Here is a 22,710-nt window from a genome sequence, read left to right on the forward strand (position 1 = left end):
TACCACTCATTACCTGTACATCTTTGGGCAATTTACTTCACCTCACAGACCTTCAGTTCCCTTATCTGCAAAACAAAGATAATAATATCTACCGCAGACAGGGATTAAAGAGATAAATTGCAATAATCATGTGGATGCCTGGAATATAGTAAGAATGTAGAAAATGTTACCTAGTGTGAGGGGGCCCCTTTGAAATCCTGGGTAATAAAGTATTTCTTCCCTGTTTAGGGGCAGAAAGGAATGAGCAGAGAGTTCATTTTGAAGGATTATGGAGCTGAAGCACTTAAGAGCCGGAGACAGCTGGGGAGTGGAAACATCTGAGGTGCATTCTGAATTACCACATAAGCAGAGATTCTCAGACTTGAATGAGCACCAGAATCTTCTGGAGGGCTTTGTAAAACATAGCATGCTGGACCCACCCCCAAAGTTTCTGATTTAGTGGGTCTGGGGTAGGGCCCGAGAATCTGCATTGCTAACAAGTCCCCCCAGTGAGGCTAATGCTGCTGGTCCAAGGACCACATTTTGAGAACTGTGGTCCCAGAGCTTAACCCGTGGTATCTAACAAGTTAACCATGACCTTCCTGAGCGCCGGACACAAACATCTTACATCTTATCTCAAGCAGTCCTCCCAATAGCCCTCCAAGGTAACTACTTACTTTCTTGTTAGAAAGAAAGAAACCAACACAGGAGGTTAGGAAACTTGCTCTTATGACATAGTCAGTGGCACAGCTGGGATTGAAATCCAAGTCTCATGGCCCCAAAGTCTGTGCTCATAATCCCTATTTAGCAAATGAGTAAACTAAGGCATAGAGCAGTTAAATCTTGCCTAGCTCACCCATGTAAAAGGTAGTGGAATTCATTTTCAAATCCAGAGCTGTCTGACCCCAAAGGCCAAGGCCTTAACTCAAGCTTCTGTGCGAAGCAGGGTATGTTCAAGGCTGTATCCATTCCAGCACAGAGCCCAGGACCTCTTCCCTGGTGAATGATTTTCCTTTGTCCTTTCCTTTTTGCTTGACTTCTCTGGGTAATTGCCTCTTTTCTCTAGGCTCTTGATAGGGTAGACATGGTCTTCCTGGGGATCGAATGACCACAGAAGGAAAATAACTTAGAACAGGCAGTTCCTCATTCTTCCTCAGTCGGTGTTTTTCCTTTAGAGCCTGGAAAGAAATGTGGCTTCTGCACACTTTAAATTGGACCATCAATTATATGTGTCCTCAATATGCAGAGCTCATTAAGGCGGTGTTGGCTACAGTAGAGCACCTGGGCTGAGAAAAGTAAACTTGCCTTGGCTATTTCAATCCGTGCCACCCCCCCAGAGCAGAGCCCAGCCTGGGATCGCCAGGTACTAATGTGACCAATTATTTCTGTCCTCAGTGACTAGGTCATAAATCCTGCCCTGGCACCCAGTCCCTGGTTTCTGGTGGAGGAAGGTTCGGTTTTAGGAATAACTCTACCTTCTGGCTAGGGAATGGTGTGATGTTGTGGTTAGGACTCTTGGGCTTGAAGCCAAAGTGTTGCTGGGACCTCATTATGGCCTGTCAATGACCAGCTGTGTGTGACCGTCACATTCCTGTTCTACCTCTCGGCTATAAGATGGGCCTGGTGCCTCCCAAGTTCGCCGCAGTGACATTGTGTTTAAGAAAAGAGGTCAAGCATCTATAAGAGGCCACTGGGAGTATCTAGTTTTATCTGAAGTCCCTGGTGTGGTTTCCTAAAAGGAAGACGGAGAGCCAATCCCAGGCTTCTTCCTGTCCAGAATGTTCTTCCTTCTGTCCTTTGCATACCTGGATTATTCTCATTCTTCAGTTATCTCCTTAAACATCCCCTCTTCAAAGAGGCTTTCCCCAGCTCCTATCTAAAGTTCCAGAGGCTGTGGAGAAAAGGGAACCCTCCTGCATTGCTGGTGGGGATGTGAATTTGTGAAGCCACTATGGAAAACAGTATGGAAATTCCTTAAAAAACTAAAAATAGAGTTACCATAGGATTCAGCAATCCCACTCCTGGGTATATATCCAGAGAAAACTCTAATTCAAAAAGAGACATGCACCCCAATATTCACAGCAGCACTATTTACAATAGCCAAGACATGGAAACAACCTAAATGTCCAACAACAGATGATTGGATAAAGAAGATGTGGTATATATATATGCAATGGAATATTACTCAGTCCTAAAAAGGAACGAAATAATACCATTTGCAGCAACATGGATGAACCTGGCGATTATCATACTAATTGAGGTAAGTCAGACAGAGAAAGACAGATATCACATGATACTGCTTATATGTGGAATCTTAAAAAAAGATACAAATGAACTTATTTACAAAACAGAAACAGACTCACACACATAGAAGACAAACTTATGGTTACCAGAGGGGAAAGGAGTGGGGAGGAAGTTTGGGATTAGCAGATACACACTACTATATACAAAACAGATAAATAACAAGGTCCTACTGTATAGCACAGGGAACTATATTTAATACCTTGTAATAACCCGTAATGTAAAAGAATATGAAAGTATATGTATATGTATTCATGACTGTATCACTATGCTGTACACCAGAAACTAACATAACACTGTAAATCAACTATACTTCAATAAAAAAAGTAAAAATAAAATCCCCTTTTCCTCTCTGTGCTCTAGTTACTCTCTGAAACATCATCATCTTTCCATTCTCTTCAGCATGAAACACAATCTATACTTACCTTGTTACTTTCTTCGAATGCATGGTGGTTATCCAGTGACTTCATGTGATGTTAGGTTAAGTTGTCTTTGTGCGATGTTCTGAATGAGAACTTGCCCGTCCCCTCTGTTAATCTCACTCCCCCAAGATTGGAAAGCTCACTCTTTAAAAACTGTATCTTGCAACTGCTCATCAGAGCAATTCAGGTTTTTTCAAACCGAACAACCAAAACAAAATGCCAAAGTAGACTGAGTGCCAAGGGTAACACCTGACTGAAAATGTTTGTGTTCATTAACCTAGTTTTACTGTTTTTATTGATGGTCATTAGATGTTATAATTTTGATCTATTTTTTAAAAGGCAGGGAAATCAAAGTGGAAAAAGACAATCACTGCTTTGAAGGAACTCAGTTACAGGGAGAGAAAAAGAGTAGCAAACAATTGCACTGTCATTTGCTAAGTTTGCAAATTGAGGTAATAAAACTACACGGAGGCTTGTGGGGTGAAGTAGGGCAGAAAAAAACCAGCATGAGTAAATTCAGGATGGCATGTTCGGGGACATCAAAGTAGCTCCGTGTAGGATGAGCATGAGCAGAAGGGAGTAAGAGGATTCATAAACACCTCTAGTGCCTCTCCATCTCTATCATGACTCTGGGTCATGGCTGTGATTATTTGTCTGTCTGTCTGTCTGTCAGTCTACTTGTCTATTCTGAATCCTAGATTCCAAGTCCCCAGTACCAAGCCTATGCCTTCCCAGAATAAACACTCACTTATTTTTTGAATAAGCTTTGAATAAATGGCCAGGTTCTCAGGGCAGTAGAGGAGGCAGGTGGCAGAGATACCTGCAAAGTTGGAGACAGGGCAGAGAAAACTGAGGAGAGATAAAGGGACCAGCACTTTGATGTGTAGTTATTTCATGAAGGCTTGGACCAGCAATTTGGCCAAAATAGCACTGAAATGTGGGAAGAATAACACTAGGTTTATAAGCCATAACAAAATGTCATTCAAATATGGTAGATAATTAATACCCAATAAAGAAAATTAGTTATTATTTTATAATTTCTTCACAATGTTACTATATATAGTAGCACCTAGGTTTAGTTTTCTACTTCAACTTAATGGTTTTGCTAATAAATGACTAAAGGCAGAAAAAAAAAGAAAAAGATCCTTTCGTAATGAAGGTTAAAATGCAGGACTTAAAGTCAAGCAGATTTCATTTCTGAACAAAGTTTTGCCACATTCTATATGACCTTACACAATTAACTCAATCTCTCTGAACTTCAGGTGTCCTTCCCATAGAATGGGGCTAAAATTATGCCTTATTGTGGCAGTTAAATAATGGGTGTTTTTTGTCTACTGCTGCCTATCAAACCACCCCCAAAATTTAGTAGCTTAAAACAACTTATGATGATCTCTCACAGGTTTCTGAGTTGGTTGGGGGTAGCCAGGCAGTTTTTGCTTAGAGCCTCTTATGAGTTGTAGTTAATGTTGACTGGGGCTAGAGTCATCTGAAAGTTCAACTGGACTGGATGTCCAAGATGGCACACTCTTATGGCTGGCAGTTGATGTACTGGGAACTCAGCGAGGACTATTGATTGAAACACCTAAATGTGGCCTTTCCATGCAGCATGGACTTCCCACAGCAACAGGGCTGGGTTCCAAGAGGGAGCACAGCTAGAGCCAGGATTACCAAAGACCCAGGGCTAAGTTACAAAGATTCTTATGACCTTATTCTGGCAGTTTCAGATCATCATTTCTGCGATTTTTCTGTTGGCCAAGTAAGTCACTGAAGCCAGCCCAGATTCAAGGGAAAGACTGCAGTGGACTTCATCTCTTGATGTGAGAAGTATGTGTGTGCAGAGAGGGAAGGAGCTGAGGACAACCACCTTTGGAGACTATCAAACACACAGAACATGGCATATCTCAGTCTGAATGAACATCCATTCTCTCCTTTCCATTTTCACTTTGACTCATTACTTTTTCAAAATTCTTTTAATACATAGTTTCAGAAAGTCAGAGCTAGGCAAAATGGTACTTCAAAGGTGATCTAAGAGATTCCTCTCTTAGCTACAGACAGGAAAACTGAGGCCCAAAGGAAGGAAATAATGAACCAATGGCTTTTATCCCTAGACTGCATCCCAGGGTCTCAACATAATAGATCTTTAGTAAGTGTTTGCTCATGAAGCAAATGGCACTCCACATCACTTTACTGTTTTTAAAGTATTTCCAAGTATATACTGAAAGGCAAAGTGAGGCAGTGAGAAGTTACCAGATTTGGGAATAAATATATCTGTGTTAGAATTCTAGCTCTTATACTCACTTTATGATTCTAGGCGGATTGCTGAACTTCTCAGAGCTTCTGATTCCCTTAATTCTAAAAATAGCCTAATGAAGCACAGGATTCCAAGCCATTGCAAGTGCTAAGGTCATTAATTCAAATAGCTGATACAGACCAAGTGCTCAGCATTTGGCAGCCATCTTGTTTTGTTCTTATTAAGTTTCACAAAAACCCTGTGAGGTAGGTATCGTAGTCCCATTTTACAGATTGGGAAACTGGACCTCAAAAAAAGTAGGTGCTTTGCTTACTACAAACAGCTAGCAAATGGTAGCTCTGAGACTTGAAAGTTGTCTCTGATTCAACCGCGGAAGCACCCTCCTACCCATCACCTCTACCCTCACGGCCCACACATCCATCCCCTGTAGTCTATTCTAAAAAGCAGAGAAGAGATTCTGAGTAGCAATAATTTGCTAAATTAATGACTACTTAGGATTTTTTTTTCCATTAGTGGGAGGGAAATCTCTAGATCATAGTCTGCCCAATAATTTAGCACTTTTTCTAGCACTTTGAAGTGTTTGAAGTTTCCATGTTTCTTTGACCTTTAATAGCATATGAGGTAGGAAAGGCCACGATTAGGGTGCCTGTTAGATAGGTGATAAAATCAAGGCAAAATGCCTGTGGTTTGCCTTCATACTCTGGAGGGATTATGCTGATCCCATTGTTTGCCAAAACGAGGCAGATAGAAAAAGAAAAATTAGAGAGATTCCAGGAGATTGTGAGTCTAGCTCTTTCATCTTCATTTGCCTCTTGAAAGGCCAACGACGAACATTGTCAAAAACTCTGCCATTCCTGGAAGGGTACCATAAAGAGAAAATAAGCAGAACAAGAGTAAGACAGGAACCATGGGGGAAGGGAAGGGGAATCAGATATCCAATGGACTGACTCTGTCTGGCCCCTAAAGAAACCTCCACTTCCCCAGCCACTAGACAGGGATGGGTTATACTCCTGTCCCCCTACCCACTCACCCACCCACCCCTTGTGAATGTTGATTCCACTCTCCATGTAGATGTTGACATCTGTGACAGAAGTCACCATGGGGCCAGGCATTGGGAAGAAGGCCACACCCATCTGTGCGTGGCACACGTTTTAAAAAGGTTATTTGAAAATATGTGTTCTAGATCCCATGAGAGAGTGACTAGAGAGGAAAAGAATTTTTTTTTATTGTTTTTTTGGGTTGCTTTCCTCCTCAACTATTACCCTCTCCCCTATTATGATGCAAATTTACTTGAGAGTCTTCCCTTTCCCCTCTCCTTCCCTCTACAGAGCAAGATAAGAATTTTCAACATGTTCTCATTTCCAAGTGATTTTAAAAAAATGTGGCATGATGGCTGGGGAGAGAGCTGAGCTCTCTGGCCCAGGAGGAACCCTAGCTTCTGTACAGTATTTCTGTTTACTGTCAGCAGGCAAAGACCCAGGCTGGAGGACCAGCTCTACCCCTTTACCAGCCATTTGCTGGGGACAGTTGACATACTGCCTCTGAACTTCACTTTACTCACTGGTAAAATGGGGATACTCCCCAGAAGAGTGGGAAGAGTCTGAGATAACTCCAGGAAACATGTTTCATAAAGTGCTCTCCACATAAAGCTGTTACAAGGAACTTGGTGAGTACACGCCCCTTCAACTCTGGAGCGCTCTCTTTCCTTTTCCTGCCAATTTCTCCCCAGATATGCCCATGAGAAAAAAAAAATGTCTTGGTCCCAAAGACAATAGTATCTTTTAATATCTTTCAAATGGGATTCAAAGGGATGAGGGGAGGGGAGAACAAGCCTTTCAAATTACAGCAAGCGGGAAGTCTTGAACTGCTTTTTCTTCTTTTTAAAATTACAGTCTGCATTGGGGTAACCTATTGAAAAGAACACTTCTGGAATCCTGGAAAACGAACTCTACAGGAACTCACTGTGTGGCCTTGGACAAGTCACTCTGCTCTACAAACCTCACTCTACTAACGGAGAGTGTCTATAAAGAGGAGTGTTGTATAAGAGAACACACTCCAGACCCAGACACGCCTGCCCTCAAATCTCAGTTTCTGTGGCTTACCAGACATTTGACCTTGACCTCTCAAAGTCTCAGTTTCCTCATCTACAAACTGAGGTTATTAAAAGTACCTATCTAATACGGTTATCCTGAGGATTAAACAAAATAAATCAATAAGAGATTTAATAGCTTGCTTGGTTGATAGTATTTAAGAAAATGAAGTTGCTACGCTATTAGAACTATCATCATTATTATTATTGTTACTGTTACTCTAAAACCCTTTGGATTTCAAGAAAGTAAAGCTCTGTTCCTGAGTTCTTTGTACTGTCTAAGCTGAGGTCAGTCTCAGCAGGGGGATATTTTGAATGGCCCATTCTCCTCAGGGCCTATAGCATTACCCCAAAGAAAGGGTGTCCATCCTGTCTGGAACAAAACTTGGGGAGGGAAATTAAGGCCTCCTGTGCCCTGTCTCTGGAGTCTCCTGTTTTCTTTCTGGCCCTGCCCTGCCTGGCCCAGGTCTGATAGCTGGAGCTGCTGTGCTCTGGGCTCACACTAGTCAAGCAGCCAGAAGGGAGAGGAAACCAGAATAAACATGTTTTGCAAGAGCAGAGCCAGTTTAAGTGAAAGCAATTCTAAATAAGGACAATACAGAGCCTTGGCCGCCTCTTGGCAGCCTCCTCCACAAAGGGGTTTGCCATGAAAAACCAAAGGTCAGACTGATAAGCTGCGGGTGCCTGCAACCAGGCTGGCAGGAAGCTCATGACAGGACCTCCTCACTCAGCATCCAAATCCATCATAGGCCAGGAGGTGTGAGTACAGGGGCAGAGAATCTGAAGACCCAACCAGGCTCCAATCTTATCTACTCTATTATGACTTAAAGCATGTCCGTTCACCTTGCTGAACCTCTGATTTCCTATCTATCTATCTATCTATCTATCTATCTATCTATCTAGTGAAAAAAAGGAATAAAATCTGCTCTGGGTTCCCACGGAAAATAAAAGTTTAAAAAGGTGGTTGTGAACTACAAAGTGATTTGCAAAACTCGGAAGTTAATCAGAACTAGGTTTTAATCTCAGCTCAACTGCTTATTAGTCATGTGACCCTGGGCAAGTTAATTTGTTTGAAACTCAGTTTTCTACTTCGTGTGTTTTATACTTGTCCTGGGTGCTAGTAATTCCAGGGGCCATGAAAGCAGCAAAGTATGCTAAGTTGGCATATTAGTTTTGTGTGGGTGCTGTAACAAAATAACACAAACTTGGTGGCTTAAAACAACAGAAATTTATTCTCTTGTAGTGCTGGAGGCCGTAAGTCTGAAATTAGTTTCACTAATCCAAAATTAGGGGATCTCTCTAGAGGTTCTAGAGGAAGATCTATTCCTTGTCTCTTCCAGCCTCTGACAGCTGCCACAATTCCTTGCCTTGTGGCTGCATCAGCTCAGTCTCTACCACTTATAGTCACACTGCCCGCTCCTCTTCTGTGTGTAGTCAAATCCTCCTCTGCCTCTCTCTTATAAGAACACTTGTGATTGTATTTAGGGCCCACCTGGATAATCCAAAATGATCTCGTCATCTCATAGTCTTTGATTTAATCACATCTACAATGGCTTTGCTACATAAAGTGACATTTACAGGTGCCAGGTATTATTAGGATCTGACATCTTTGAGTTCCATTATTCAGCTATACTTAGGGGTTCTTAAATAGTAGTATTCCTACTATGTTTATTAACTTCTTCTTCATTATTACACAGATAGAGAGTCTCAGAAGGATTTCACCATTCAAAAATATCTTGTGATTGAAGCAGAGGATTAGGGACTACTGAAGTATGCCAGGAAATAGTCACGTTAAATTCTTCATATTTATGTGCTCTGCATAAAACCCCATCTTAGTTATCTCTTTATCCCAAGCAAGTGACTGAGCAGAGACACTCAGTACAAGCTTGATGCATGGATGAATGGAGGCTTAGAAATACCTGTGTAAATTCGAACTGTATTTTGGATGTAGAAGAGGAGTTGTGTGTGTAGACTAAAATCAGATGACTTGAGTGATATCATGGCCTCCTCACTTATTAGCTGTGAGATTTTGGGCAAGTTACTTTAGCCTGTCTAAGAAGCTTCAGTGTTCTCACATAGAAAATTAACATAATTAAAGTATCTGCCACATAGGGTTTTACAAGGAATAAATGAGATTGTCCAAATAAAGGAATTTTCATCATGTCTATCATGTGACAAGCACCTGTATAATATGTGCAGTAGCTATTATTGACTTTCAAAATTACCAAGTTTAATTCATTTAACATATCCTTGATATATGCCAAGAATGGACTCATTTGAGGTGAAGGGAGAGATGGTTAGTTTAGAGAGAAATAGGAAGCTAGGAAATATATCTTCAAACTTACATTAAATAGTGTTTTCTTCTTCATCTCCAACCCAGATTCCCACGAGGACCAGAATTAGGCTTTGCCTCTAGGATTTATTCCTTGGCAAGGAAAAAAAAAAATGAAAAACAAAAAAAGAAAACCCACAAACAAACAAACAAACAAAAACCTTTCATCACCGTAGCTGTGGCTCAAATGATCAGATGGAATTGGATAGGGACAAGACTGGCAGTCAAAAGAATAATACCTTCATCAAGGAAAACTGGAGGAGACACTGAAACATAGATACCAAGGCCCAGGAGATCAGAAATCCTTGGGAATGACAAGAAGCTGGGTGAGAAAAAACATCCAGCATATATGTTGTTGCTCTGCTTGGCTTTTATGTGTTGCTTTGTTTGGAAAAGCAGGCTGCATAAAGGACTTATTTTCAAAGACTGGGGGATCTACCAGGAAAACAGATATGTACACATCACACTTGAGATGAACTGTGAAAAGTGCAGCTTTAGAGGGGCTACAGGGCAGGGAGATGAAAGCAAAAAATGCAGCTCAAGAACAATGGAAGGGGATGAAATTGGGAAAGTGTTCCAAAGAAAGTGACATGACATTTCAATGGGTTTCATGCTGTTTCCTGTAACCCCTAGCTCTTTCAAAACAGACTTTGAAGAATCAAACACAAGCGACCAGGAGAGATTATCTGGTTTCGACCTCTGCTTTCAAGAGCCTGTTTATCCCCATTTTAGAGATAAAGTTGCTGAGGCCCAAAGAAACACAGGAAATGTTGGTGGAGAAAAATGATAACATAGCTCTTTCTGCTTCTTAATATTCTCTACCTCCAGACAGGATAGATAAGGAAGAAATACAATTTTTTTCCATTGTAATTGCTAGAACCTTTGTATCAGCTAAAAGTATGATTAGTTGAGAATGAAAAAAATCCAAATAACATGGGTTAAGTAGACAGAAATGTATTCCTGTCTCAATTGAGTAAAAGAAGTCTAGAGATACTTGTACACAAAGGTTCATAGCAACACTATTCACAATAGTCAAAAAGTGGAAACAACCCAAATGTCCATCAACAGATGAACAGATAAACAAAGTGTAGTACACAGATACAATGAACTACTATTCAGTCATTAAAAAGGAACAGAGTATGGATACGTAATCTGATGTGAATGAACCTCAAAAACATTATGCTCAGTGAAAGAAATCAGACACAAAGGGTCACATATACCATGATTCCATGTACATGAAATGTTTATAATAGGCAAATCCATAGAGACAGAAAGCAGACTCCTAGTTTCCAGGGACTGAAGGAAAGGGGGCATGGAGAGTGACTGCTTAATGGGTTTGGTGTTTCCTTTTGGGATGATTAATACATCTTGGAACTAGATCTAGATAAAGGTGATCATTTCATAACCCAGGAAACATACTAAATACCACTGAATTATACACTTTAAAACAGTCAATGACCAATTTAATGTTACATAAATTTATCTCAACTAAACCATAATAAATCCTGAGGTGAGACATTCAGAACTGGTAGGCAGCTTAATGACAACCTCTGGGATTCAGGCTCTTTCTATCTTGCAGTTCTTCCATCTACATCTGTAACTTCCACCTCATGGTCCAAAATGGCTGCTCAAACACCAATGATCACAACTGCATTTTAGCTATCAGGAAGGAGAAAAGACATAAGAAGTGGATGACGGAAGCTCCCGAAGAATGACATAGGCACTGAGATTTAAAAAATATACAGGAATTAGCCAAAGAAGAGTGATGAAAAAGAGTTTTCTAGAAGAAGGACTCAGAGGACACGAGTCACAGGAAAGACTGGTGGGAGATGTCCAGCACAGCTGGCTCATGGGGATTGGGGAGGAGAGTCCTGGAGAGGTGGGCCAGGACTGGATTACCTAGACCACTGTAGGCTCTGTCTGGCTCTGGAAATCTGTTATCTTTCCTCTCATCACCCTGGTTCTTGCTCATTTTCCCATCCCATACTCTTGAGCCTTAGGGAAATTGATTCCATAAAAATAAATGAGAGAAGAGTCTAGAGATGGCCTTTGGTACGCATAAAAGTACACATTTTATCTTCCAGTCAAGGACTTTTTGAAGTTATTTACTTCTCAAAGACAGCTGCCAAGGACTCCATGACTCAAGGGTCCTCTCCTGCCCCCTGATGGCATGTTTTACTGCTGCCCTTCTAGAGGTCTTCTCCATTGTCTCCCTCCTTCTATGACCTCATTCACAGTGCCAGCGAGAGCCAAGGTAAATCGTGCAGACTTACAGCCAGGGCCGCTGCGAGATGTGAACTGCTTACTTGTCTCCCCAGGCCCCAGGGGAGTGGCTTTTGGTAGAATGCACAAGGAGGAGAAAGCTTTCGCCTTAGGTCAACCTGGTGCACAGCTTTCTCTGCTTTGGCTTTGACAGGAGGTAGGATTTTATGTGCCAGGGAGCGCAGCTGGGACCAACCTGCCCTGGCTGAAGCTCTCATGCCTAAAGAGAGAGAGCAGGAGACTGCTGTGCTCAGCTTGGGCTCCAGGACACTTTGGCCTGCCCTAAAGATGACACAGCTTGTTGTGATGACAAGAATGGCCGAGCTGGAGGACCCGAGTCCTGGATAGGTGAGAGGATGTTCCCAAGGGCAGATACTGAAGTTTGAGTTAACCTGGTCAGCTCAGAGGTTACAGGTTATCTCATTAAATGTCTCTGGCACCAACCCAAGAGAACTCTCTCCAAATTGCTAGATTTTGACCAGGAAAGCTGAGGACAGAGAGGAGACAAGAATGCAAAGATTAATAGGGAATGAGAACTTTAATACTGCTGTGTATACAAGGGTTTTCCAGTGACCTCTTACTGGGGAATAACTGCTGCCAATTGATTCCTAACCATGTGCTTAACTCTAAGCGTATTCGTTACAAGTTTAAATGCATTTTGTCATTGTCCCAATGCTGTAAGGTAATAGGATTGTCTCCCTTTCACAGGTAAGAAGCTGAACCTCTAACAGGTGACATAACTTGCCCAGAGTCACCCAGCTATTGAGAGACAGAGCCAATGTTGAAACCCAGCTGTGTATGACCTCAAGGTCCAGGACTTCAGTCAATTTCCTTTACTGTTTCTCTTTCAACTACTAACCAGCATTTCCCTGTTCAGGCAGATTTGGTGTTTCATAGCACAGGAAAAGATGGGAAGAAATCACCAAACTCCTAACTGATTAAAAACAGAAACAAGATAGCTGAAGATGTGAGATGCTCAGCTGAAGGCTGATGAGGACAGAGCTGGGAGGAGAAGCAGGCCTTCTACCTCCTGCCCTCTTGCAGTAGTCTGCACAGCTCCTGGTATAAACTGGGTAGCTTCCACTCACCCTTGCAAACCCCCTTTCCACCTCAGCCTCTCTGGGCCCCAGAAGCCTGGCCTCCATGGATCCCCGCACGCCTCTGGCTTCCAGTTGGGTATGGCCAGTGGGACTCAAGACATGTGAGGGCAGGCAAGACAGGTGACAGTATTTATTCCCTGCTCCCTCCTGCGAGGCCACAGGTTGGCAGTGGCTGTGTTCATCTACCAAAGGCCTCGATTCCCACCAGGTAACTCTCTGCTGAAGACACAGCACAGCTCCTGCTCTCTCTAAGGGCACTGTTACTCTTGTTTATTTTCCTTAATTCCATTCATACCTTTGTTAACAGTTCCTTCATTAAACTGTTCTCAATAACCCTATTCCAGTGAGCCATCTGTTTCCTGTTAGGCCCCAGGGTAATTAAGCATGAGAGTTTTAGGTCTAGAAGGCATATCAAAAGTCTTTTACTCCTGTGGTTTTTAATTTTTTTTTATGGTTACCTGCAGAGACCTAGTAAGAACCACGGTTATAAAATTGATCAAGTTCTGGATGGTCATGGAACCCTGCCTGTTCCGCCAAAGCACTTCCTTTCTCTGCCTCTCTCCAACTGCTCCCTGAAATCGAAGGCCTGTAGGGAACACACTCCAGAACCAGCCAACCTAACCTAAACCCCTCACTCACACCAGGAGTTGGCAAAGTTTCCAAAGTGTCCATTATTGGCCCGAGTGGGCCTGATTTATGCCCTGGGCCTTCATCAACAGTTTGCCTCAATATCTTCCAAAGTGTAAAGTCCCGTAAATCTTCCCAGGGAGCGACAACTCGACTGCCAGCCCATGTTAGGCAAACACATAGAAATGTCATTAAGGCAACAAACAGCCCCACTGGCTTTGGCAGAGGCTTTTCCTGCCAGGCTCAAGTTACCTAAAATCAATATTTGAACAAGGACAAAACCACATGTTTTCAAAACCAAATTAGAGGGGTCTAATACCAGGCCTGGAGATATGGTGACATCACAGGCGTTCCAGCTGGTCCCCCGGGGCTGTACCACTGGGCTTGACCAGGCTAGGCAGGCCCCCACACCCTCCCGGTCACTGGACTTACTTGTCCTGGATGTGTGACCTCACCAGACAGGTGACGCTGAGGCACAGAATGAGCAAGAAGTAGGAACTTTCACAGACCCAAGTTTATAAAACAAAGAAAGTTAGGTGTGTTCCTCCGAGCACGACTCAGGCAGAGATTCAGAATCTGAAGCAGGTTCTCCGCTAAGATCTGGGAGGCCAGGAGTGAGAAAAATCAAGAGACTCTGCTCCCAGGGGACTCACACTCACTGTAGCACAGGAGGAAGAGAAGACAACAGGTCATTTCAATACCGAAGGACAAGTGCCAGGGATGCAGATAAGTTCAGGATGCTCTGGCGGCACACGGTGGGGACAGGTAATGATACAGCAGCTGATTGGGGGCCTTTCAGAGAAGCTTTCCAACAGCAAATGGGCTAAAAGATTCTCTAGCTAACCTGTTCTTCTGACTTTGTATATGTGAGGCCCAGGAAAGGAAGGGGGTTGATGAAAGGAGAGAAAATCCTGCCTTCTCCCAGAAGGGAAAAGTATGCAAGGAAGAATTAGAGCTTCTCTCCTTCTTGTCAAGTTGGGGACAGGAATGTAGCTGCCCAGCTTGGCCTTTCCAGGCCCTCACTGTTTTAGAACTAGCCTGTCCACAAACACCTCCCAGCATTCTTTCCCCAGATTCCCTGCAAGAGCATAAGAAAAAGATGGGCAGGGTTTCTGCAGCTGGGCCAGACTGTTGGTACCTGTCGCCATGTGGGTAAATCTGACTCAGAGGGCAGCATCAAGGCCTTTGGCTACACATCTGAAGCCAGGTTCTTGGGTAATAAAGCTTTCAGTAACTTTGCTCTCCATCTGCCATTTGTGTCCTGAGTCTCTTGAAAGGGGAGTGTTAATTGTTTCCTTCCAGGAACTCTTCTACACTGTTGGTGGCGATGTAAATTGGTGCAGCCACTGTGTAGAACAGTATGAAGTTTCCTTAGAAAACTAAAAATAGAGTTATCATATGATCCAGAAATCCTACTCCTGGGCATATATCTGGAAAAGGTGAAAAGTCTAAATCAAAAAGATACATGCACCCTAATGTTCATAGCAGCACTATTTATAATAACCAAGACATGGAAGCAACCTAAATGTCCATCAACAGATGACTGGATGAAGATGTGGGGTGTGTGTGTGTGTGTCTGTGTCTGTGTATAATGGAATACTACTTAGCCACAAGAAAGAATGAAATAATGCCATTTGTAGCAACATGGATGGACCTAGAGATTATCATACTAAGTGAAGTAGGTCAGACAGAGAAAGAAATAACATATAATAGCACTTATTTGTGGAATCTAAAAAAATTATACAAATGGACTTATTTACAAAACAGAAACAGTCTCACAGACACAGAAAACAACCTTATGGGAAAGGGTCAGGGAGGAATAAATCAGGAGTTTGGGATTAACAGATATGCACTACTATATATATAATAGATGAATAATAAGGACCCACTACATAGCACAGGGAACTATATTCAATATCTTGTAATAACCTTTAATGGAAAAGGATCTGAAAAAGTATATATATATATATATATATATATAAAATTTTGCTGTTAACCTGAAATTAACACACAATTGCAAATCAACTATACTTCAATTAAAAATTTTTTAAATCAAGGCAGCATGGTATTGGTACAAAAACAGACATATGGACCAATGGAACAGAATAGAGAGCCCAGAAATGAACCCACAAACTTTTGGTCAACTAATCTTTGACAAAGGAGGCAAGAATATACAATGGAATAAAGACAGTCTCTTCAGCAAATGGTGTTGGGAAAACTGGACTGCAGAATGTAAACCAATGAAGCTAGAACACTCCCTTATACCATACACAAAAATAAACTCAAAATGGATCAAAGACTTAAACATAAGACAAGATACAATAAACCTCCTAGAAGAAAATATAGGCAAAACATTGTCTGACATACATCTCAAAAATGTTCCCCTAAGGCAGTCGACCCAAGCAATAGAAATAAAAGCAAGAATAAACAAATGGGACCTAGTGAAACTTACAAGCTTCTGCACAGCAAAGGAAACCAGAAGTAAAACAAAATGACAACCTATGGAATGGGAGAAAATTTTTGCAAATGAAACCGACAAAGGCTTGATCTTCAGAATATATAAGCAGCTCATATGAGTTAATAAGAAGAAAACAAACAACCCAATCCAAAAATGGGCAGAAGACCTAAACAAGCAATTCTCCAAGGAAGACATACAAATGATCAATAGGCACATGAAAAAATGCTCAATATCACTCATTATCAGAGAAATGCAAATCAAAACTACAATGAGGTATCACCTCACACCAGTCAGAATGGTCATCATTCAAAAGTCCACAAATGACAAATGTTGGAGAGGTTGTGGAGAAAAGGGAACCCTCCTGCACTGCTGGTGGGAATGCAGTTTGGTGCAGCCACTGTGGAAAACAGTATGGAGGTTCCTCAAAAGACTAGGAATAGACTTACCGTATGACCCAGGAATCCTGCTCCTGGGCATATATCCAGAAGGAACCCTACTTCAGGATGACACCTGCACCCCATTGTTCATAGCAGCACTATTTACAATAGCCAAGACATGGAAACAGCCTAAATGTCCATCAACAGATGACTGGATAAAGAAGAAGTGGTAGATTTATAGAATGGAATACTATTCAGCCATAAAAACCAACAACATAACACCATTTGCAGCAACATGGATGTTCCTGGAGAATGTAATTCTAAGTGAAGTAAGCCAGAAAGAGAAAGAAAAATACCATATGAGATCATTCATATGCGGAATCTAAAAAAAAAAACATAAATACAAAACAGAAACAGACTCATAGACACAGAATACAAACTTGTGGTTGCCAAGGGGACAGGGGGTGGGAAAGGACAGACTGGGATTTCAAAATGTAGAACAGATAAACAACATTGTACTGTAGCACAGGGAAATATATACAGGATCTCGTGGTGGCTCACAGCGAAAGAGAATGTGACAATGAATGTATGTATGTTCATGTATAACTGAAAAATTGTGCTCTACACTGGAATTTGACACAACATTGTAAAATGACTATAACTCAATAAAAAAAAGTTAAATTTTTTTAAAATTTTTTCCTTCTAAAACAAAACAAATAACATGAAAACTGGCTCAGGGTATAATATTAGACACAACTGTAGGATACAAAATTGTAGTTTTTCATATTGTGCTTTGGAAAATAAGTAAGATAAAATATGCCAAAAATGTAAACAATGGTTATATTTATGTGTGGTGACTCATGATTTTCTCCTTCTTTTTTTTTTAAATCAGTATATGCTATTTTAAATCTTAAAGGGGAACATAGGTTAGTGTAATGAAATGGTCTTTGATAAATTTGATAAAAATATAAGAGGAGGTTGTAAACCCTGGAAAGGATGTTGGGGATCTTGGATGGAGCAATGAGAGGTTATCAGGCATGGCCTGGTATGTCCTCATTCTCTTTTTTAATTTAATTTTAATTTTGTAAAAATTTAAAAATTTTTAGTTGAGATGTAGTTAGTTTACAATGTATCAATTTCTGGTGTACAGCATAAAGTTTCAGTCATACGTGTGCATATATACATTCATTTTCATTATAGGTTACTGTAAGATATTGATTTAGTTCTGTATGCTATACAGTATAAACTTGTTGTCGATCTATTTTATATACAGTAGTTAGTATCTGCAAATCCCAAACTCCCAATTTATCCCTTCCCACCTTCTTTCCCCACTGGTAACCATAAATTTGTTCTCTATGTCTGTGAGTCTGTTTCTGTTTTGTAAATAAATCTTATTCTCTTTTAACTTCTTAAGTAACTTGGTGTTCAGTGTTCAGGGCTTGAGTCAGCCTTCTCCTGAGGGTGAATAGTATTCCAGGCCTTCCACTGGATAGCATTCCAGTTTTTCGGGAGCCTGTGACCTGTCTGTGCTCATCACTTGCCTGGATCCGTTGTGCGGCGTGACATGTCTTTCCCTGCAGAGTGACTCTGTGGTGTCTCTATGCCACTGTACACAGCGCACACTGGAAATATCTGGAAATGCCCTTCCTCTTATGCACACAATGAGGATATGATATCCTTTAAGACTCAACTTCAGTGTCCCCTTCCCCAGGACACATTCCCTGGTTTTTCTCTACTTTCCCTAGGCATACTGGATGTGTTCTACTGTCTGTGCTTGTTTAGAATTTAGCTGTGAAAAGATTTGGCACTTTGCACTGTAACTGCTTGTTTACTTACCTGTCTCTCTGAGTAAGAACTGCATTCTGTTCACTCCCTTGTTTAACTATTCATTTCATTCAATGAACAATGATTAAGCTCTATGACAGGCCAGGTACTGGACACTGGGGGCACAAAAAAGAAATGACAAAGAGTCCCCCTTCTACGGGTAGGTGACACTGAATCCTGAAGGATTTTGCCCAAAGAGAGAGCAAAGGGCATTCAATCAGGAGAGAAAAGAAAGGAGTAGAAATTTGGATGGAGGACAATAAAAAAGAAACAAAGGAGAGGAATGGCGACACCGGCACTTTGACACTTTTATGTACTTTCTCTTGTCATCATGATTCTGGCAGGGTAAAAGGCTCACCTTTCATGTCATACCCCCTCCTTATTAAACTTATGTCTATCAGGATCTCCTAGGTGCTCCCTCAGGGCCTTCTTGTCCATGCAACTCAGGCTTCGTGGATGTCGTGCCTTGAAAAATGCAGCAAGTTGGGCAGGCAGGAGGGAGGCACCCAGCTTTAGGGTAGACCCTTTGTAGACAAGTGCACCTAAAATTTTAGGGGAGGTTCAATCTGGTGAGTAGAAAAATAAAACTATGAAAAACTATGGTGACAACCAGTCATACTCAAGAAAAAGCAAATAACAGGGTCTGGCACTTAGTAGACACTCCATAAAATATTTGTTGATGAGTCAGTCTGCTCTGTGACTTCCTTGACAAGAAGAGAATTGCATTGACCAGTGGATGAGTCTAAGGATATGGAACCCTGAGTTAGAAGATACTAGGAAGTTGGGGACAGTGATCAGTATCAGGTAGGACTCTATAAATATTTGAATCCTAATCAGTATTTCAACTCAGGGCCCTAGGATTCAAGCCACTGACCACACATGGAGAGCAAGCAGAAGCATGGTCAGGACTGCAGTACCAGAGGTCATGGCCAAACCAGGGGCACCTAATTTTTATTTATTTATTTATTTATTTATTTATTTATTTATTTATTTATTTATTTATTTATTATTTCATTTATTTCATTTATCCATTCCTGCCCTTCATTTGTGCCTCCATTCAACCATTCATCCATTTTTTTCTACATGAACTATTTTCATAAAAGATAGTATTTGACTTCCCTCTCACCTCCTTCTTTTTCCTGCCATAAATCTTTTGCAGAGAAGTGATTATTAGTGAGACAAAATAAAGATGTAAAGGTTGTGTCAGCACAAAAATACATCAAAGGTTTACTAAGAAAGTTTCTCAATATTAAGAATTGAAATGCTGGTTTGGGTTTGAATGTTGATGCTCTCCTCTGAAGAACTGGAAGAACCTAAAGCTTTATAGACTTAATGCTGCCCCTTCAGGTTGAAGCTGTGATTCTGGGCAGGGGAGGAGAAAGTAAAGGCAGAGAGGGGGTGTAGAAAAAGAAAGGAATAAACAAGGGAGGAAGAAAGTCCTCAGATCCCAAATGTTTGGGTCAGTTGAACTCTGGCATGGGAGGTGGCAACAAAAATAAATAAATGTTTCAGATCATCTTCATATGTGCTCAGAAATAAAAAGGATGCTCACTTTGATGATGAGAAATACCCACAAGCTCTTTTTGATATTTTGTCCAAACTAGGACTTATCTTTCCTAGGCACTGGGCACACCAACACGGATTAAGATACATTCCCTGCCTGAAGTCCCTCCCTTGCTAAGGGAGATGGCAGACAAGTAGACAGAGAAATGTTATGGAGGATATTTGTGTTGATAAGATAGGCATCACAGCATCGCACCCAGACTTGGACTTTCAAGAAGACTTCCCAGATATGGTGTGATGACCTAGAAGCTGAGTTTTGAAAGCAGGGCTAGAGTTATCCAGACAAAGAAGTAACAAGGGTTCCAGGCAGTAGGATCAATTTGTGAAAAGAGCCAGGGCATAAAGGTTGGTGGTGGTTCATGTGGTTAGAGAAAAGGTATGAACAGGAAGGAGAGAGGTGATAGGGCAAGAACTAGATCATGAAGGATCTTATATGTCAGGATAAGAGTTTAAACTTTATTCTGAATGATACTGAAAGCCATTTGAAGAATATTCCACAGAACTGTGACCTTAAGTCACTGAGATGGAACTACTGGAATTTCTTGGATGCCTCCAACCATTTACCTTTGGGTCCTAGGTTCTGATGTCTTGCCTGAAACTCATACAGCCTTTGGCTTCATTCTGTACCTTGGGAGCAAAGACTGACACCTCTGGCCCAGAGGATGGGCTCATTTCCATGGTGCTGGGCCACTGGGTGGAGCCTCTCTAGGCAGGGCGTTCCAGAAATGAGCTGCACACCCATGATGTCAGAGGGCTGGCACGTGGGGAATGGAGTGGGGTAAAACCGCTCCTATCACTGTCCTCCCACTTTCCTCCTGAGAAGTAACAAATCACCCCCCAGGCTGCTGATCAAAGAGTCTTTGCACTTCTGGAGAAATCTGACCTTTTGTAAAACCCAAATTACTCTGGAATGGTAGGGTTGTGAAACAATCTCAAGCTTTGTAGTCAAGTTGATCTAGACTTGGATCCTGGCTCTGTTACAAGCTGTGAGGCCTTAAGCAAGTTAATTACTTTCTCTGAGTCTTAGTTCTTTATCTAGAAGATGGAGAAAACAATGCTTCTCTCACAGGGTTATTAAGAGCATCACAGAAGAAAATATTTGTAAATCTTTGGCAAGATATATTAGTTCTACCCCCAGAGAATCTTCTTGTGGAATTTTACTCTTTTTCTGGTCATCCAAGGTTCACTCAGCTCAGCTGTTCTACCCTAGTAAAGGAAATAGGAAAGTATTCTTTGAAAACATGAGTGCCATTGACCAAACTGAAAAAATTTGGCTCATCTTGAATTTATGTTAATAAACCACACTAGGTCAGGCACCATGAATTTACGAAGCTGGAATATAATGAATCCGGGACTCACAGTACAAGTCCTGAGCTCCTATCTCTGCTATACCTTGGCCAAGTCTCCTCTCTGGGAAATCAGGTCCTTTCCAGGCTTGATGGTCTCCAAAACAAGCTAATAAATGATTAGACTCCAATAAGTCATACTTATGGAGGAGAAAGGAGATGAAGTACCAAAAGGTATCCCTCTTTCTTTGCTCATGCAAGTTCTGTGCATTTCCGTGCAGGCTTGCAGCTAAGGAAGGAGAAATTCTTCCATGGGAAAAGAGTTAAGAAGGTCACGCTCCAAGGATGAATCATAAACTATTCCAAGAATGTCAGAGAGAAATATGACCTACCCCAGGGGACCCCCAGGAGGAGTGGGAGAGGTGAGCAGCTGGAGTTGCCACATGCTGAGCCGGGTGCTGTCTCCAGTTTGATTCCAAAGAGATTAACATGGTTCAATACCAAGGTGGGACTTCTCTCCCTGTTTCTGTCCCTGACTTCTGGATTCAGAAGTCTTTTCCAGAGCAAACCCATTGCCGTTCTCTCCAATGTCTGCTTAGTAGATAAGAGAATTAACTTTGGAATCAAACATCTGGATTCAACATCCAGTTCTGCCACTTACTGTGTGATTTTGGCCAAATGAATGTATCCCTCTCTGAGCTTGAATTTCCTTACCTGTCCAACAGGGATACACATATATATGCCTCAGGATTTTTAGAAGGACTAAATGAAATAATGTAATAAAGCCTTTAGCCCAGTATCCTAGATGGGACTCCATATATGGTGGTTAATATTTTGGGAAAAGGCAGCTGAATGGAGTGGCCACGTGCTACTTGCATGGTTCAGGTCCTCTCTGAATCACCCTGAGTTGTAATGGATAAATACAAATTATGAGGCCAGCTTTCGTTTCTAACCACCGATCTAGAGGTCTCTAAGGTGTGGGGAGGGGAAGCAGAGATCTCTTCCAGCAATATAAAGGGAGAAACAGAGCTTCCAAGAGGCGAAGAGGCCAGAGGATCAGGCCTCGCTGTCTGTCTGAATGTGGGCCTGCAGCTGGGCTGAGGCTGGGAGGATGGGGTCTGAGGGGTATGGTCAGCTCCATGGGATTCATTCAGTGCTCATTCAACACATCTCTGCTGGGCATCTACTATGTGTCAGCCTTGGTTCTTGGAACTAGAGACACAGTAGGGAACAAGTCATTGCCTTTGCCACTAGTTGACATGCTAGTGGAGGAACAGAAGTTAAGTGTAAATAATTAACTGATATCTTTCAGATAGTGTGTGTTTACCTGATTCAGATAAGTCAACCCCAGGCTTCAGAAGGGAGGCAGAAGGCCTGACATGGGCCCATTGGCTGGCAGCAGCCTCTGTCCCCAGGTGGGCAGTAGGGCTGGCAGCAGGAGAGATTCACAGTTACTGGGGTTAACAGCACAGGTTTTGAAGTCAGACAGCTAAGGATGACACCTCACTTCACCAGTTACAAACTCTGGGCCTTGTGCACATTAATTAATCTCTGGGAGCTTTAGTCTCCTGTTCTGTAAAAGAGATTAAAATATAATTTACCCATGGGGTTGCTGTGAGGATTAAATGAGATGATAGATCCAAGTACTTAACAAAGCACCTAGTTCAGACTAAATGCTCAGTAAAGGTGAACCAATAATTACAGTGTTCTTATTCTATTAATTAGCATGGCCAGAATGTATGGGTTCATCTGGACTGGGGTCCTAAGAAAGAGTGATGGGGTACATGGTTGAGGATCCCATGAATAGGTCAGGAGCCCAATCCTGGACCCAGCAATGAG

The 22,710-nt window shown here is 41.8% G+C and overlaps 1 protein-coding gene and 1 long non-coding RNA gene across 2 annotated transcripts in view; both read left to right on the plus strand.

Annotated features, from left to right (window-relative positions):
* The window catches only part of LOC106729829, a 49,175-nt gene extending 47,193 nt beyond the window's left edge, over positions 1 to 1,982 (plus strand). The window contains exon 6 of the mRNA XM_032494415.1: positions 229 to 1,982. Coding sequence (XP_032350306.1) covers positions 229 to 321 — 93 coding nt within the window. The 3' untranslated portion in view covers positions 322 to 1,982. The remainder of the gene's footprint in view (positions 1 to 228) is intronic.
* Positions 1,983 to 6,371: 4,389 nt separating this feature from the next.
* Positions 6,372 to 7,158, plus strand: LOC116668031. The gene is made up of 2 exons (XR_004325077.1): positions 6,372 to 6,619; positions 6,846 to 7,158. It is a non-coding gene; the product is annotated as an uncharacterized LOC116668031 (long non-coding RNA).
* The last annotated feature ends 15,552 nt before the right edge of the window (positions 7,159 to 22,710 follow it).

Source organism: Camelus ferus, chromosome 13 (assembly GCF_009834535.1).
Source record: "Camelus ferus isolate YT-003-E chromosome 13, BCGSAC_Cfer_1.0, whole genome shotgun sequence".
NCBI classification, from domain to species: domain Eukaryota; kingdom Metazoa; phylum Chordata; class Mammalia; order Artiodactyla; family Camelidae; genus Camelus; species Camelus ferus.